Here is a 15938-nt window from a genome sequence, read left to right as displayed (position 1 = left end):
TTCTTTTCGTCAAATTCAGCAATTAATTGATTGGAAATTTTTAAGTAGTTTATTATCCTAAGCTTTATCGCGGTAATACAAATTTATTTTACTTTCACGTAAAATTTCCTATCATTTGGGAACTACGCTGGGAACAATCTTTGTAGAACGTTTATGGAAATATTCTTACCTTTAGTCTCGTGCTCCCTTCAAACTTCCGGTTGGCTATCTGAGGAAAGATCGCGAAGGGATGCAAAGGCTCGATGAACTTGGTAGCAGAATCGAGAATAATCATTTCTATCCTCGACCTGCTCTTCGAGTTTCTGCCCCCAATTAACTATAACTTCCGACTCACGACCTCTGTAGCGTATGTGAGAAATGGCAAGGTAGAGAGAATTTTGAAACTTTGCCCATGCATATTGGTCAAAGTCAGTTACCGTAACCGTGATTGCCAATAATTTCGATAACAAATATCTTCGATCTTCTTTGTACTGTGTGCCACGTGTGCATAATATTTCTTCTTCTAAAAAAATCTTATTCTCTTACTTATACTTGCAAGTTTTTCATACAAGCAAGTTACTATTAAACGTATCACGAAAAGCAGTTAATAATAAGTATCATACTTTCGCGTTTCTACTGAAAGGAATTTATTTACCGGAATAATATATTATTTATTTATGGATGGCACGAATGAATTGAAGCCGAACATGCTTCTGGTACCTTAATGCGTGCTTATCTATAATTTTCGGTCAACGGCCGCATTGCATGTCAGAAACCTCAAAATACTCTAATTTATAATCTCGGATCATGAAATGCTGCAGTTCTATAAAATGTAAACTTATAAATCAAAAACATGCTCGGTACCACAGAAACTAAATTCAGCACGAATTGCATATATTTCACCGGTGCAAGAATAAAATACGGATCTGCGTGTGAATTATTGCGAGATATTGCAGTTAACAAACGTATAAAATGCATCTATCTTGGATCTTCATGGTCAATATAAATTTTAAATTACCGTCCCATTTCACCGATATGCCTAATCCTGGCAAAGAACAAATAAACTTAATTTTGTTTAAAGAACGTACGAAGATAAAGAATCTTCATTCAGGATAATAGTAAAAATGCATAAAGGTATCAATATATTTCATAAGCATATGAACATCACCATCAAACCTATTCCTCCAACAATTTATTTAAACCATCCACAAGAAACATAATATTTCACGCTCACTACGCTAAAAATTGCGATACAATGCTTGCATGATACTCCACAGTTCTTTAACCATTGGGGCACACGTTCTTCCACGTAGATTCGTCTACAAAGTAAACGAGAAAAGAAGACAAAAAAGGAAAAGAAAGGAGGCCATAGAGAATAATTCGCCACTGCACGAGTTCCTTCCTGAAGAAAGCCTTCGTCGATTAACGACCCCTGATATGCACCTACATTGACGTACATCCTCTAAATCACCAGGCGAACTTCTGTTTCTAGGCAGCGTGGTCGGCCAATCGTAACAAGCGAGATGGGCATAAATAATTTTACTATTCTACTAGCAGACTAATTTACCCTCAGCGAGCGTAGATACGTACGTTGTAGAGGAATTTCGGAGGTTGGAGGCCGTGGTGGCGTGCACCACGGGCCACGCCACACTGCTAATTCCGAGCAGGTTGTTATCAGGATCCTACGTCGACGGAATAGCCAAGCGGACGTCCGGCCAGCCGCGACAGGGTTCCAGGTACAGCGCGCGTCCCACCCTCTACCACCAGGGGGTAATTCATAGCCGGAGTAATGGCGATCGCGTTATCATGCCTTAATGCCCTTTTCGTCCGTTCCGTGAAATTCCACTTGCTTGCCTCCACTTTTCCAGGAAGGTTGTGGCTTACTGCAGGAAACGGATGATTGAACGATCGAGTCGCTGAGGAAAATTAGGAAAACGGCTGAAGTTGACGATGATACGTATTAATACGTTCGTGGTTTCAGGGGAAGTTCTTTCGTTTTTCTCCTTTTTTTTTTTTTTTTTGAGATATTTCGAAGTCTCTCTACAGGTTGTAATTTTTTTAAGGAAATTTTTAGATCTGTTTGCGGGAAATTTTGAGGAAATTTTTAGCCTTGTGCAGAAGTAACTCTTAGAATATTTTTGGGATCTTTAGGAAATTTGTAGATTTGCTTGCAAGTAATTTGGAGGAAATCTTTTGATCTTCTATCTTAGGAAATTAATAGGTATGCCTACAAGTAGGTTTTAGGAAATTGTAGAATTTCCTAGAAATGGAAGTTTTTCGATTCTCTTTTAGAACTGGTGCAAGGAATTATTGTTAGAAAAGATATTTATATGTTTATGATATCGATGTTAGTTGTTGTTGTTAATTGTTTCTAATGCACTTTTTTAATCCTTTGTGGGGTATCTGTGCAGAATACCCGATTATACAGATTCTTATAGTTAGTATTATATCTTAAATTAGAAACTCATACAAAACTTTACAAATAGAAGCTAAAATTTGTAAAAGATTTTGAAGCTTCCCACTTAGTCCCTCGTTGCTCCCTTCTTTCAATTCAATAATGTTTTGGAAGAAAAGAGGAGAAAAGATAAAAAAGCTAGACATAATAGTGCAGTTTTATAAGAGAGAAGTATTAAATGTCGGAGCAATTTTATGAAGGAAACGTGCCCTTCTAAGCTTTGAAACTGAACTGTGCCACCCGAGAATTAGTCGATTCTTTCGCATCGCGGATATGTACGTACACAATGGAGCCCGAAGTTGAAGTTAATTACACGAAAAAGTTGACTTTGAACGATGATCCGTGTAATAAAAATTCCCGCTTTATTGGTTTTTCAAGTATCGTTGCCAGCTTAATGGATTTGATTAATTACACAAAGAAAGGGGTATCATTAATCATAAATACGCGATGCGTACGCAAGCTCGCCGCCATGTTATCATTACGAAATTGATAACCGATCGTACACTCGATCGATCATTCATGAGTTACACGTATAAATCATGACGTAAAATGGGGAAGAGATGAGAGAGTATGAAAATAGTCGCATTTTCTAAATTAGTGACAAGATTCAATCAGAGATAATCAAATCGCTAGAACCGATAGTCAAAGATGATGATACTATAAATCGAAGAGCGTAGGGGAAAAACATGGTAAATCGTATATTCTATTTTTGATAAGAGCGCAACTTTAACTCTGAGGATATACTGTCAATCGGTGTAAAGGAACATGGTTTTCTTGATTTTCCGATTTTAGATATAACTAAGGATGAAAATAATCTGTTAGATATGAAAGATGTAAGTTTTTCAAAATAATTGATAAGTTGAAGTTTTGTGGAAGCCGGAAATATAATTATTAAGGCAAACAGTACATCTATTTTAAAACTACGGCGAGAAATATTTTGGAAATTTTAAAAAGGCTGGGAGAGAACACTCGACTTTAAAACCAAATGAAAAGATAATTTTCGACGATGAAAACCGATAAGAAGATTATAATATTTTGTGAGAAAAGAATAGTATTAGTTTAGCTATTATGTCAGTTTAACTCGTTTAATTAGTATTAGTCTGCGTGTAATTAATATTGTTCACATCTTTTAAATGTTCAAGAGTATGCCAAAATACTGATTAAAATCTAATAGTTTCTAAAATAAAATAGTTTTCAGAATTGATCAATAACATATTTAATTTCAAAATTGCATTTCTACACAAGAAAAGGGCATTAAAATGAAATAGAATGTGAATTACCATGTTTTCACCTGTAGCCTACAATTAAAAATTCAATAATCCACAATTTATCACGTTATTGGTAAGTGATCATGAGGAAAAATGCGCAGTGAAAAATATGTTTGAAAAATCTAAAGTCTGTGTCACGCGTTATGAAGTACCCTATGCATTCCTGGCGAAACACATACTTCCGTGTCATTTGCCGCGCGCGGTGAATTCCCTTAGATCGCAAGTCGAATGATCCCTTAAGAATCGTGCATCATTAATCACCGACTTGAGCGTGATACCTACTTACTTACGGCGTTTGCGATGTGTTATCGGTATCGGATCGATGGTTTAGTGAACCAAATGTCGGTCGACGACCTTTTTTAGCTCGTTTCAGCGAAATTTTTTCCGCTGTTTTACTGCGCCGAACAGGCACGAGGGGGTGGAAAGTAGAACGAAATAAAGACGGTCAAGATAGATATACGAAATCGTTTATGCTTTCGTAACACGAGCCATTGCACGATTTTTACTGTTCGTTGCTCGCGTTTTCGCGAGATATACAGAACCGTCACGTGTTTAAGAAAAACCTACCGGGTAGAAGTAATTTCTGATGGACTTCTTAATGTGACAGTTAATTTAATTCGCGAGTGGCGAAGATTCGAATAATCAGAAAACTGGAAAATTGAAGCTCGTTTAATCTAGATCCACTTTTCCATAAGATGCTGGATTATCTTCTCCCGCGAAAAAATTCGTCGGGCTCGGTATTACCTTGATCTTAAGAAACGTTTATCACAAATGAAAATCGTCACGCGGAATATTTAGGATCGTATAAATTAAGGCGAGGAGAAATTGTTTTACTAATTTCATTAACTTTGAATTGATAATTTGAATATTAAGATTTATTTTATCATCGTAATTGTGTTAACTAATATTTCCGCATTGGCATTAACGTAATCATCTGTGTTAAATGATAAAATAAGAATTAAACGATTTAAAATAATAAATTCGAATCCATACTGTTGTGATCACCTGTTTAATTTATTATATTATAAATACGCCTAAATTTTCTGGTATCTCAGAATTTATCCCCATCATCGTGTCTCAAATATCCTTTATATATTGATCTCCTAATATATAAATTTCCAATACAAATTAGTCTAGCCACACAGTCTATACAATCTTCAAATAAAAAAAGAAAAACGATTCGTATCTCGACATGACTTAGTACCTTATCGTATCTTTGTTTGATACGCCTTGATATATCATATCATATTTGTATAGCTCTCATCGATTTGATATTATACAAAATTGATAAAATGTAAATTATTTAAATATCGAAATACTAATATCGCACATCGAATAAAGCGGGCAACCAATGTTTCGAGTAAACGACCGGTTCTCACCGAGCAATTCATAACCTAGTTACAGGGAGAGCCGTGTTATCGAACTTCGACACCCCCGTTGTACCGTCCTCTTTCATAGCTCAGACCTTCGGACGAGTGAACCGACTTTCGCAGAAAAACCATCTCACCACTTTAATAACAGTTTCTTGTTGTGTGACGTAATATATCGACCAGATGAAATTACGTAGAGCGACTAGTTTCGTTGGCTACTTATTTTGAGAAAGAGATCTTTATGAAGAGAAAAGTTTGCGATCGAGACAGCAGTTGAAAGAATTGACAGGCTTACGATTGAATCTTCGAATAAATGGAGTGATGCGATTGTATTATGTAGAAAATATGTGTATACAGGGTTTTTAAATTTGAAATTCGCAGATTCCTTTCGGGCGCAATATTTGACAAACGAAGCGTTTTATATAAATTTGCATAGATTTTCACGGGATAAAAATAAAGCGATATGAAAAATGTATTAAAGGAACGTATTTTAAAGGGGTATTTAATTAGTTCGATAATTTAGCTGCTCATACTGATATTCGTATCTACGTTCATACTTTCCAAGTAGAATTTTCTTAACTTCTTTACAGGTGATTTATAAGATCGTATAATTGCGTTCAAACGACTGTGCTTTTTATGTCATCTACGTTTAATCAGCAGAAATTCTAACAGAAGGGCTTATTACGCTGCTGTGACTTGCTTTCATTAATTTTTCACTTTCTTCGCTATCATTTACCTAAGTTATTTTCATTTCAGTCACGTTTCATACACCTCCTCGTGTTATATTATTTGACTCTGTATCTATAGCTTTCTGTGTAGACGATAAAAAATACATCCAAGCAATATACTTTATTTCGAGCTATTGGCGTAATTTATACGTCGATTATAATTTATTTCGTAATTTAATCTCTTATTTTCTCAATCATTTGACATTTTTCACCACGCACAACTATTCCATTATGTTTATCCGAAAATATGAAATACTTTCCCTATCGTAAATTTGCCCGTCTATCGAAAACAAAAATCTACCGGAAAATGCTCGTACACATAGTTTCATAAATTCCTGCCCACGCTAAACATCAAACGCAATAAACCAACCCCATGATTGTACTCGTAGAATAATACTACCAAGTGCAGAATATGGTCATTCAGCTTTGATTACTTTGTCGATCTACTGTGTCAGTGCATCGTAAATTATATGGCATCGGCGGGGCATTCGCGGGCCACCCTGATATTCGAAATTACTTTGAAAATAACTCGGTGGTTTCTGGCGTTCTCTCGATATTTACGATCGTCCATTCGGCTGAATCTGTTGTCCGGCTGATAAATAGAAAAACGTCCCGTTCCAGTTTCGTCACGATAAGCAAGTGCGGCCGAGGATTACGTAATAAATCGCTACCGAGATAAATTCGTGCACGAGGGCCGACACGAGACATGCATCTTCGTTTCCGGAACCGCAAAAGCAACAACGACCTTATCGTTACGAATTCTGCCCGAATGCTCCACGCCAACTTTCGATGTGGAGATGACAACCTCGTGCAATGCAATATCTTCTTATTAAGGAGGAATGTCTCACGAGTTGTTCGACAACTCGTGAAAATGTAATAAAACCATCCTCGTCTGTAGTTTGAAGGACCTTTACGAGACTCTTTTATGGACGATATCCCGTTAAGAAATCGCGTAACAATTATTATATCTCCGTTCGATGCAGTTGGATGAGAATATATTTTGATAAACTGGAGTGGGATACGTTCCTGTTTGTGCCAAAATTGAGATAAATGTTTAATTGCATCCTATGTGATAATATAGAATTCAGAAAACTCAAGCTTCAATTTTTTGATTTACTTTATGATTAGAAAGAAATATTTCGAGATAAAGTAGCTGAAAATGGACAAACCTAATAAGACGAAAAATATGTGTAATTGACGTGGTGGAAGCCAAATATCCTCGATGCTTTAATATCTCTTGATACTTTAATATCCTGATAAACAATATCTCTCGAGCTACGAAGAGGGTGGAAAGGTACACGTTCAGCCCCCAAATCAAATAAAACGATAATTTTGGTAACACAGACTTGGTACACAAGGTATACGTATCTCAAACGTATCCTGTAACAAAATCACGAACCTATTCAACCGCAGAAACAGTCAACGTTTACAATCGATCGTCACAACAGGTGTAATGATCCCACGAAACCAGTTGATTCTATGACACCATTTAGTCTGCTCAGTGTTGCGACTATATGTAACTAGTAGCCGTCAAACTGTGGAAACTAAGGAACAGACATACGGATAGCATGATCTGTTTTGCTGGTGAGACGAAAAGCAAACAGCAAGATCTACGTAGAACGCAGATCATTTTAATCAAATCTTGATTAATTGTCGTTGATCGCCGACTAAAACGCGCTCACGCATAGTCCTATCGGATCCTCGCGTCATCAGTGGCCGTATCTACGGGCTGCAAATAGGATCAAGAGATCTAATCTTGGCTAAATCGAAACGTCTGCCGGGTGGAAGTCAGATCCGACGTGATATCAAAGCGAACAGCTAATAACCGGGACCACTTTGCCAGGGTTCAAGCAGAGCTACCTCGGATATTACCAACACTTGAAATCACAGGAAATACGAGAGTGATCGTTCTCCTTGTGTCGCGCCGCGGTTAGCCTACACTTTGAGTAATTAGTCGCTGGAGGAGAAATGAATTCACCAGGGAGCTTACGTTCGGGGTTATTCTTGCTTACTGACTGGTGAATGTTGAATATGATTGATATGGAAAAAGCAGAACGGATGCTTCTTTTTAAAGAAAGTGAAATGGAATATATTGTAGGAAAGATGTGTGTGTGTGTGTGTGTGTGTGTGCGTGCGTGTGTGAATTTAATATCGGATCAAGTGTCTATGATTATTAACGACATCTTTAGCATCTTAAATTTTATTTATGAGAGTCGTTTGTTTGAGAAATTCTATTGTCTTGTTCCTCTTCTTTTTCATCGTCGTCGTCGTCCTCGTCGTCTTCTTCTTCTTCTTTTTCTTCTTCTTCTTCTTCTTCTGGGTTTTGCGTCGCATCGACCGTAAGGTCATTAGCGACGATGTCGACTTTAAATGAGTTATATTTTGAAATATATATTTGTTTCTTTAAGACAGTTTATTGTATTTCTTACGTGATGAGATTCCGTTTTTTATGAGAATGAGTATTTGTTGACAAAAGAAAATATTTTACTCTCCAATGGAATTAAAATATTGTAGATTGTCATGTTATAACACATAAACGGTGTAAATTGATTTGCGTAGCTGTCATCGCTCAGACCATTTTATTTCTTCGTTTAGAAGATCTAAAGTCTTCGATCTCTCAAGTTGTTGGTGCAAATAATTTTTCATTGCACGATAGAAGCCTAAAAATTGTAAATTTTAATACAAGTTGTCCAGTTAAATACATAAATATATACGATATATTATTTAGAATACTAGGAAAACACTCGTTTAAAATGATATATATTACTCCATCGCGTATCTTAAAATTAAGTGTAATATAAAGAAGAATAAAATGGAATGTTGGTTCTGTTAAAACGTGAAATTCCAGATAATATTATGACGATCGATAACAAAGGATGAGTGAGCGGAACAAATCGATATACAAAGGCGGATTATCGGAAAAAGAGGGAATTTTCTAGCAAAGTAAATCTTATCCACGTTATCGTGGGAAAAATCATGTGAGGTTGATCCTAGACCAGCTGAAATGGTTATTAGACACGCAAAGAGCCCTATGAGAGACGAAATTTAAAAGATTTGATCAAATATTCCTGGTTTAATCCCCGAGTGAGTTCCACTATGATCAAGAAAACATGAAATAAGAAGCCAGTTTTAACTGAAAATGATATTTCGTTCATTTTTAATCTGAATTCCTATGGAGAAACATTGACACAGGCCTCGTATCATTTATGCATAAGGAACATATGAATTAATAAATATTACTAAGAACAACATTAGATTTCACGACAAACGGGTACATCGATTTTTTGCTAAAATAATCCACTAATGCTCGGAGAGTTGATTTTTCATGCAGCATAATAAAACACGTTCTCATCTTCGATGAATAAGTGCTTCGGTACGAACATTCTCGCTGTGTGCATACATTAGTGAATTTTCTCGCTTTCAACCAAGCGCATTTTCACCCGAAAATGGTATTTTAAAGCATAGTAGAAGCACGTTGGAAACAAACAATAGCGATATAACTCGTTGCCATAACTTGTCTCGCTCTTGCAGCTGTCAATATTTCATCGCATATATGTCAGTTATTGAAAACTAATTATAAGAATTTCAAAAATAACCATTATCTGTCAATCCTATTTTTATATCCAAGAGAGATTTCGACCGATTGTATACACGTGTGTGATTCATAGTTTTCTATCTCAATCGTTTCATTTCGTTGTGTTCTATTTAACTATTTAATTTAATTATTTTGTGAAAAATGATTAATTACCTAATTAAAATTGATTGATTGACTGACAAAGGGAAAGCCAGAAACAATGAGATTGACGAACGGTTACTTGAGGATTCTCTTCACCAAAGGACGAATGAAAATTAAATTATACGTCCAACCATAACTATTAACCGTTCTCCAATTCATGGATCATAAATTCTCAGCAGATACTCCCTGGTATTTCGCTTCTGAGAGCTTTTCTATTTAACGGTTGAGCCTTGGATTTCTCTTTAACTACGGATAGGATTGCCTAAATTAGTAAATGTGCTCTAGCAGAATTTGGAGAGCTTGCTTGAATTAGTAATTTGGCGATTACATACGTTCCACGAGAGCCATTTGCATATTTTCAGATCGATGAGATTAGGCGCTTTGCTGTGGCCACTTGCTTCCTATAGGTCACAAGTTACAGAAAATATTGGGCCATTGATCATAATTTTTAAAAAGCAATATATTAATATTAATGGTTATAAAGGGACCTTTGAGTTTTCCATAAAATCATTTTTATACGGAAAATCGTTAAATCGTTTTATAAATATCCTTAATTAATGTGTACAATAACATTCTCGAATTTGAATAAAAAATTATTAAATAATTGACGTAATTATTGACAAAGCAAAAGATGTAGATTTAATTTCACGAATGTAAAGTAATAAATATTATGAGATTTTACTAATGTGTATGAATAAGAGAAGAAAAGGAGAATTATTTTGTTTAATTTGTAATTTCTGTATTAATTTCGTGCAGTGCTAAAATGGTATTTTTAATAATAAAATTTATTCGCGAAATATACGAAATATATACGAAATATTCTTCATAAAAATAAAATTCTAAAATAAGAATAAAAATAAGATTTTACATAATACTGATAAAACTCAAACACGTAATCTTCCATAATTTTAAACTTTATGTAATTATCATACAGATGCTTAAAAATTACTATAATAAAGTATAAAGTTTCATTGCAAAATTGTTAGATCTACGAAAACTATAAACGTATTATATAGTAAAAGTTCTTAGTAAGTATCAAAATAAACTATAGCTTTTCAGAATTCATAATTAGTTTATTAAAGATAAGTTTTGCGAATTAAACTATCTTTGAACGATATTTTCATAACAATAAAGATTGCCTAATAATATCGTAAGTCATGTTCTTGCCCACTCGTGCTATTATAACGAAAGGAAAAGATTAAACTAATTAAAAGTATCCAAACTATTTCTTTCGAAAATTTTCGGTTGTCCCAACAAAGTTTAGGGAATTCTCCAACAGAAAATTCATTAAGAATTATTAAGTCAGGTTACCAAGAATAATAAATTCAAAAGTGATGAGAAAAAAGAACATTAATCTTCTTGAACTCGGCTCATGCGTCTCTTCATTCGTTTTCATTCCATTAATATTACACAGTGTCCTTTTAAACATGAACGAACATTAGAAGTTTTTCATTGTGAGACAAATTTTACTAAAGTGTGAAGCATTAATATTCCTCACAACGTTGAATAGTAACCAAAAAAAAAAAAAAATTGTTATTTTAAATTATATTTTTCTCAAAAATAGCAAAGAGAAGTATTTATAACAAATAGTAGAGAAATATTTTCAATGTAACAATTCTAAAATAGTAATCGATATGCTTTTTATAATACAAGTCGGTGTCTGAAATAGTACAATTATGTAGAGCACACTAGAGTTCATTATCACATAGTATATTATACATTATACTATTTTATTCGTATTATAGAAACGTACGTCAATTATCAGTTTTCAAAATGTTACGATTATTTAAAAATTCCTATCACGGACATATTCTTTGCAATTTTACAGAAACTAAATTAGATTAGAATCTGTCACAAGCTAATTGCAATATACAGAAACTATATATTATATAAAATATTTGCTTTATCATAGAAATATTTATATTTCATAAAAAATATACTACTAGTTATGTCGAATAAAATTATTAATTCATAAAAATGTTTAATTTACAGACAGCCAAAGAATAAATTTCCAGAACAAATATTTTCTCATTATCATCTCATTTCTACGCTTTATCTGAATTTTATTTACAAAGTTCACTATCTATCAGAAGGATCTATTCTAAGCAGAATTTGATCAAACTTCCGGTAATTTTATTAACGACAAACTAATGCCACATAATTTACATATTTCATAAGTGATAATAATTATATAGCACACGATATGTCATCACGTAAATAAGTTTATTTTTGAGCATGGAGATGCATCAGCAACGATATTAGCAGCAATAACACTGCACCGTGCGGAATACCGCGCTTAAATTTTACGAGGCGTTTATCAAACGCCGACAAAACCATCCACTCTATTACTTCCAAACAATCTAACCAACGATAAAACGAACATTTCGCCCGAAATTCTGAAACTACGAAAATCCGCGGTATTAAAATGAGATAATTCAGCGGAATAAAACGCAATTTGATATTACGTGCAGATTCTTCACGCTCAAGGATTTCCTGCTCGAGTGTATTCCGGCAAATTTGTTAAATTTACGAACAACCATGTGCCATTATTGAAATTGCATTTCTTACTGCAGTCTGTAACATTTGATTTAATGTATTATTCATAAAAGAACGAAAGCAATCAAATTCCGAAATCTCCGCTCGCTTCTTACTTTCACAAAGTTATCGTTGCAACTTGCGAATTTTACATTCTTTTTCTGCTTCATTGACTGCTTACAGTCGCATAAACATTATCAAATACAATTACTATTAGAAGGTTACTAACGAGTTTGATCGAGATTATGGTTTTATAGATTTTAGATAGGATTGATTTGTTTAAAAAATTTTAGCAATTTTAACGTTCAATTAGAATCACGTTCAATTTATGTTTATGTACTTTTTGATGTTTTTACATATTTTCACAATCTTGACAATTGATTCACTAAATATGCCGCAAGAGATGTACGACGTATCGTACTGTATTGTAAGTTAGCTGATGGCTTGGAACTTTCAATGTATAATTCCTCAGTTTGCTAATTCCATTAATTGATAAATTAATAGTAAATCTGGATCAACGAAATTAATTAGTCGTTAAAGAGATACGCTGAATCATGCGCTAAAATATTTGTAAGAAATGATATACAGTTATAGCTTCGTTTGAAAGGAAACGACATTTATACGCACCAGCCTAATAATTATATACCTTAATAATTAACGATAATTACAATTATCTTAGATTAACAGTTTCTACGTTATATATTTAAAATGCTACAAGCTGGAAAATTCGACATTCTAACTTCACCATCTTCTCGGAACGCGATCAAATGTTCGAAATGCCTCGTATTCGAATTTTCGCTCACTCCGGTCCAGTTAACCGCTGATAATGACACATGGCAGCCGTAAATCGGTCGGATATCGATTCTTAAACTTGCCGGAACGTTTAGAGGATGATCAGCCAACTCGTTCAGGATATCCACGATTTCGAAACGATCCCAACAATGGCCAGCACTTTTGGACAGATCGACACTGCGCGATCCCGGACAATAACGTGACAAACGTAAATTACCCGTTGAGAGGAGTCGATCTGAATGGCGAACAAAGTGAACAATACGCGCGATATGTCGTCCGGATCGGGTCAATATCCGGTAAAAGGCGAGTCATTTCGAACTAGTGCTCGTCCATACTAAGTCCACGACCGCATGACAAAAAGAGAAGGGGGGAGGCGAGGGGGCAAAAAGAATTGGTACAGAGATCACAGAGAAACTATGACCAATTTCAACGAGGTTTGGTTTTAGTTCGCCTTTTAAAAAGATTAATGGACGTTTATGAGAATGTAATTATAGAAATGAATGGAGCTTAATTGTTTGGGAGAAACATTAAGCTGATGAACGTGAAATGTTTTCCTAAAATACGAATTTGACTGGCCAATACAGTCCATTGAATTTTGTTCTGTCATCTACATGCAAGAAGAAGAAATTTCAAATAAACTGTAGCTACAATATGTTCGAAAGATTTATAATAAAAATATTGAAACATCGAAATGCTGGAATTGTCAAAAACGTCAAAATGATAGATTTCGATGTTCTTTTTTTAATAATTATGTGCTGGAAATATATGTAGATGTCTTTTGGCTAAATTGACGTTGATTTTGATTGAAATTAGAATATATTATTGTACAATTATACGTACTTTTGTTTCCGTCGCGTAATTTTAACTATAATTGTTTAAAGGTATATACAAATGTTGGTCATAGACTTAAACGATCAGCCGTAAGCAGAAAATATAAATTCGAATAATCGAATTATATAGAATCAAGTTGCTCGATAAATAATTGTGCATTGTACATTAGAAGCTGTGAAAGTGTAGTATTTCATAAACGTTAAATTAAAGATACTGAAACACGTCGAAAAATCAGGGCATTTGGAAGATAAACAGCGTTTTTTAAAACTTTCACGATATTCTCCAGACGTCACACGCGTACATATACAAGTTCAAAAACAGTATTCACGAAAATATTTGCAAGTGTTCGCGCGTTTAAATATTTTCTTTTTCGCTAAATCCCAAAATTCCTTAAATTGTTTAAATCGCCGATCGTCTTCCAAAGATTGCAAACTTTACATTTGTTACAGCATCGTATTAGCACTTTTCATTCTAAATCTGAAATTCTGTTTCATCCGCATACCCAAGTACGATATTTACAATTATGAAAACTAAAATAGCGACAATAAATATATCGTGGAGAGTGAGTGTTTCTTTGTAAATTGTCAAAAAATTCAAGCGATGTTTCGAATTGTCAAGCTTTCTGTTTGCGCATTTACACGCAACTCGTAAACACGCTTTTCTCGTAAACCGCCGGATCGCTTGAAATTATGACCAACAGGATGACGTTACACCCCGTGAAAGTTACTGTAACAACTGAAATATGCAGCTGATGCAGTGACACTACATATAACAGAGGGGTAGAAAGTAATTGTTCGGGTCCTAGCCCAATTCCAAATATTAGGTCATGCGTCAGAGTAGCGAGGCATCGTAAATTACAAGCCGACTACAATTTCGGGAATGGTGCGCGTTCTGGTAAAAAAGAACCGTGTGCTCCTTCTTTCTTCGTGGTATAAATATTTACGGACGGCGTGCTCTGTCTTTGCAGTGTAAACGAACGATCCATTCGCTTTTTTGTGCTCTCTTTGTACCCATTCGATGGAAATAAACTGGTCGAAATAGTGCGAAACAAACCGCTCGATCGAAGCTTCTGGTGTATTTGTCCGAGGTGAAATTGATTTTAAAGAAAGACACACGCCCAGCCTACGTCCTAGAATGATTAGTACTGAAGGTACTAATCGATAACAAACACTTTTTATTAGATTAGTATCTTAAAAAAAATTCATAAATGGAGAAATATTATACGAGAGAGAATTAGATTATTAAAATATTATTTCATAATTATACTTTATGAATATTCTGTTGCTTAGTGAACTTTGGCTCGTGAAACGAAATTGCGATAACCTGAAGCAAGAATTTTTAATAGTCGAATTTGGAAATTTGCCTTTCGATTTCGATTAGAAAATTTAGAATCATATGGAATCGCAGTTGTAGAAATAATTTTATCTTATACGATACGTATACATACATTTAATGTACAGGTAACGTGCATATGTATTAAACAAAATGAACCATCGCATTTATAAAAATTTTTATCGAAATGACGTTTCTGAGACATTTGTTTCGTAAAATATCTAATTAAACGCAGCCAAAAACTACAAAATACTTCGTTTTTAATTTGTTCTCCGATGAAGTACACAATTCTCTTTGAAAAGTCACGATGATTGACTAATTAGAGAAAAGCATATTCATTTGTAATGCGCTAACTCTTATATTACAAATTCCTTGAAATCGGTAGTTAGAGAAACAGCAATTATAACTTCGTTATCTCCCAGGTAGTACGAAGTAGACTTTCTCTTCAAAAGCTTAAAAGGGAGAAAACTTCGCTTTTAAAGTAGTTGCTTTAAAATTGAGGGCATTTTGTATGATTTTCAGAGAGTACGTTCCGAGTGACGTTGCAGAAAAGCAGCAGAGGACTTGGCTTGAGCGTTTCCGGTGGTGGGACTGCCGGCCCTGTTAGGGTAAAAAGACTATTTCCTCAACAACCGGCAGCCTTATCCAACAAACTTCAACCTGGCGATATACTTCTTGCTGCCAATGGAATTCCTTTAACCGGCCTCACTAACTATGTAAGCGTAAAATATTTATTATTCTATAAACTTTTGGTGTTTTCAGTAATATTTTCAGTAATATTTTTAATAATGTAATTTTAATAATATCGATGATATCGAATAGCTAATAAAATATTAACAGTATTTAGTAATAACAACGATTTTAATAAATATTTGTTTTTAATAATAACATAAAATTCAATGTGAAATGTAA

At 34.4% G+C, this 15938-nt stretch overlaps 1 protein-coding gene across 2 annotated transcripts in view; it reads left to right on the top strand.

Annotated features, from left to right (window-relative positions):
• Positions 1 to 15938, top strand: part of LOC126913984 (uncharacterized) — a 226545-nt gene that overhangs the window by 190512 nt on the left and 20095 nt on the right. For both annotated transcript variants that reach the window (XM_050717331.1, XM_050717330.1), the window contains one exon: positions 15549 to 15742. In XM_050717331.1, the coding sequence (XP_050573288.1) occupies positions 15549 to 15742 (194 nt within the window). The remainder of the gene's footprint in view (positions 1 to 15548; positions 15743 to 15938) is intronic.

The sequence above is a fragment of the Bombus affinis genome, chromosome 3 (genome assembly GCF_024516045.1).
Source record: "Bombus affinis isolate iyBomAffi1 chromosome 3, iyBomAffi1.2, whole genome shotgun sequence".
NCBI classification, from domain to species: domain Eukaryota; kingdom Metazoa; phylum Arthropoda; class Insecta; order Hymenoptera; family Apidae; genus Bombus; species Bombus affinis.
The sequence above is the reverse complement of the archived record's forward strand: the minus strand, read 5'-3'. Positions and strand labels throughout refer to the sequence as shown.